A 3,622-nucleotide genomic window follows, 5' to 3' on the forward strand; every position below is an offset into this window, starting at 1 on the left:
TAACCAATCTACCGCCTACTCGAATTAATCCCTCCTTGTCTATAAATGGGGATAGAGATGCTATATGACTAGATGCGCTAATGGCATCGCCCCTGCACAATGCATTGCGTTCCGCGGAAAAGGCTTGAGCCTGCGCCGACCTGCACATGATCCGTAATGCGACGGAAATTTCTTGATGAGATACGAAGGTACTAGGTGCGATCGGGCGTCGGGCCCTCGAAAATCTTAGGCAATACGCTAATATACGACATGCCTTGTTGATATTTGAATGTTTAATTAGCAAATCATTGATGATAAGGTGATCTAATACGGCGACGGCCGAAAAGCATTTCCTTTGTTCTGGAAGGCCTTCTAATGTGCGTGAGAATTCGGAGCTAGGCCAACGATCATCGTTTAGCTCTAGAAACGAGGGGCCATGCCACCACATTGAAGAATTCGCTAGCTCCTGCGGGTCTAAACCACGCGATAAAATGTCAGCGGGATTATTGAATGACTTGACGTGACGCCAATCGGAGGGATCAGTCAAGCTCTGAATTTCACCGATTCTGTTAGCCACAAAGGTTGACCATCTTCGGGAAGGCGAGGCTATCCAATTTAAGACTATCGTTGAGTCCGACCAGAAAAAGGTTTGCATCTCGGATAAATTGATCGACGTACTGATTTTCTTAACCAGTCTGGCTAACAATAATGCCGCTAAAAGCTCGAGACGAGGCAGCGATACCGTTTTGAGAGGAGCAACGCGAGATTTCGAGCATAATAATTCCACGTGATATACGCCGCCTTCGAGCTTGGTGCGTATGTATATGCACGCTCCGTAAGCGCGCTGGCTTGCATCGCAGAAGCCATGGACCTGTATGGATTGCGGATCTGCATTGAGCTTGGCGCATCGCGGAACAGAGAGTTGATTGATGTCGGCCAGTCCTGATCTGAGTCTTGACCAACGCGAATGAAGATCTTGTGGGACCGATTCGTCCCAATGAATACCTAACTGCCAAAGCTCCTGCAGAATTAGCTTGGCCAAGACGATAACAGGACCTAGTAGCCCGAGAGGGTCGAAAAGTCGAGAGACTTCGGAAAGTATAACTCGTTTAGAAGTGGCGGCGCGATTTTCGTCTGCCCTGTATGAGAAATGAAAAGTGTCTTTAGACTGGTTCCAATGGACACCTAATATGGAGGATTCTTGGCCGCCATCGATATTGATAATGTTATTACCTTGGTCGCTGAGACCGGTTAATAACTCCGGGCAATTAGACGCCCATTTGCTCAGTTCAAAAGCCCCTAAGCGTAGTAATGCAATTGTCTGATTGCGGATAGCTGCTGCTTCCTCAATCGTGTCCGCTCCCGTGAGCAAGTCATCGACATAAAAATCCCGGCCAACGCATGCGGATCCGGTGGAAATTCATTAACATGCTGCTCGGCCAACCACTTGAGGCATCTCGTCGCTAAGTATGACGCGGAAGAAGTACCGTACGTCACAGTAGTAAGCTCATATGTTCTGATATCGGAGGTAGGGTCGTCCCGCCACAAAATGCGCTGGTAGCGTGTTTGAGACGGATGTATCTGTATTTGCCGATACATTTTAATGATGTCAGCCGCAAGAACAAAACGAAAGGTACGAAATCGTAACAAGATTGAAAACAGATCTTGCTGAACGGTTGGGCCCACCATGAGCGCGTCATTTAGCGAAATACCGGATGAACTCTTACTCGAGGCGTCAAAAACTACTCGAATCTTGCTGGAGCCCGACGCGGATTTGAAAACACAGTGGTGAGGCAAGTAAAAGGATTCTGAATCATTGTGTTGCTCCTCGATTAGCTTCATATGGCCTAATGCCGAATATTCATTTATGAATTGAGAGTATTGACTTTTTAATGTAAGATCGCGATTGAAACGTCTTTCTAGATTATAAAAACGCCTTGTGGCTATGTCCTTGGAATCCCCGAGATTAATGAGTTCGTTTCTCTTAAATGGTAACTTAACCACAAATCTGCCTTGTGCAGTACGAGACATGTTCTGCAAAAAATGTTGTTCGCATTGAGTCTCCTCGTCGGTATAGTTATTCTGAGCTTCGGCAACGTCTTCGAGTTGCCAAAAGCGAGACAATTGATTGTGCAGCTGAGTATTAGTTACCGACGCGTGAAAGGACTGCACGGTCTTTCGTGAGCTCTGCGGAGTGCCCAATCGCCCAGCCAAAACCCACCCGAGACGAGTTTTGTGTAAGGTCGGATGCGCTGGAGATGCCCTGATTTGCCCGACACAAAGCAAATGCCAAAAATGCTCCGCGCCGATCAGCATGTCAATTTCTGATGCGACATGAAACTGTGGATCAGCCAATTTTAGATTTTGAGGAATTTCAAACGCGCTTCTTCTCAATGTGAAGGCGGGAAGTTTGTCTGTCACGTGATCGGTGACGATGCAATCCACAGAAAAGCTGTAGGGAGTTGTACGCGATTGCAGACGTACCTCCGCTGCCTGGTGCGATTTCGTTGCTGTCTTATTTATCCCGGAAATAGAAATATCTAGCGAGCGCGTTTTAAGATTGAGCAAGTCCGAAAATCGCTTCGAAATAAAATTGGCTTGCGAGCCTGAATCCAATAGTACGCGACAAGGTTTGCGCGCGCCCTTGCAATCGTATGCGAAGACAAGGGCAGTTGAGAGCATAACGCACTTGTTATCGAAAGCGCTTACGCTATGCGTGACGAGAGTGTTAGAAGGACCTGCTTCTCCGCTGCTAGCCGCGGTGTTGTCCTGCGAACCCGACGCGGCAGCCTTTGCCGGCGCGGCGGCTGCTAGATGAAGTAGAGTGTTATGCCTTGACTTGCAAATTTTGCAGTTACCCGATGTACATTTATTTGAAGAGTGATCGGTAGATCTTAAACAATTGGTGCACGTCTTGAGCTTTCGAATTTCCGACAACCTTTGTGCGGCCGGTAATGCTAAGAAATCCTGACAATAATATACGAGATGGTCTCCTTTGCAAAAGTTACACCTTGACTTTACTGTTGCGACACACGATGACTGACGCTTCGCGTTAACCGACGATCGCGTATTGAAGCTCCTTGGAGAGTCGGCATTTGTCTTAGTATTTGTTTCAAGATTTTGGCAACGAAGGGCAATGAAATCGATAAATTGCCTCAAGGTAGGCAGCTCGGAACTCGTCAGTGATAACTGCCATTCTCGTAAGGTAAGCGCGTCGAGCTTATGGCTTAAAATGTGAATTAGCAGATCGTCCCAGTAGGATGTAGGACGTTTTAGGGCCTGAAGGGCTTGAATGTGTCTCGTCGCGCCATCTGTGATCTTTCGCAAATCAATGACATTTTCTTTTGTCATGGGCGGCAAATCCATGATTGCTTTTATGTGAGCCTGAACAATGACGCGTTTATTATCGTAACGTTCTTTTAGTAAGTTCCACGCGACTTCGTAATTCACCTCGGAAATTTCTAACGCGCTTATGACTCGACTTGCGTCGTCGACGAGAGAGGCTCTTAAATATTGTAGCCTTTGAATATTATTTAACGATGTGTTCGCGTGAATCAACGTATTAAACGAGTCAAAAAAAGGGAACCATTCGTCGTATTTCCCCGAGAATTTCGGGAGATCTAACTTCGGTAATCTTATGTGA

The 3,622-nt window shown here is 46.7% G+C and overlaps 1 protein-coding gene across 1 annotated transcript in view; it reads right to left on the bottom strand.

Annotated features, from left to right (window-relative positions):
* The window catches only part of LOC105457083, a 5,459-nt gene extending 2,114 nt beyond the window's left edge, over positions 1 to 3,345 (bottom strand). The window contains exons 1-2 of the mRNA XM_011701533.1: positions 1,379 to 3,345; positions 5 to 1,118 (exon numbers count right to left, since the gene is read on the bottom strand). Coding sequence (XP_011699835.1) covers positions 5 to 1,118; positions 1,379 to 3,345 — 3,081 coding nt within the window. The remainder of the gene's footprint in view (positions 1 to 4; positions 1,119 to 1,378) is intronic.
* Positions 3,346 to 3,622: the final 277 nt, after the last annotated feature.

The sequence above is a fragment of the Wasmannia auropunctata genome, unplaced genomic scaffold (assembly GCF_000956235.1).
Source record: "Wasmannia auropunctata unplaced genomic scaffold, wasmannia.A_1.0 LD336106.1, whole genome shotgun sequence".
Taxonomy (NCBI): Eukaryota; Metazoa; Arthropoda; class Insecta; order Hymenoptera; family Formicidae; genus Wasmannia; species Wasmannia auropunctata.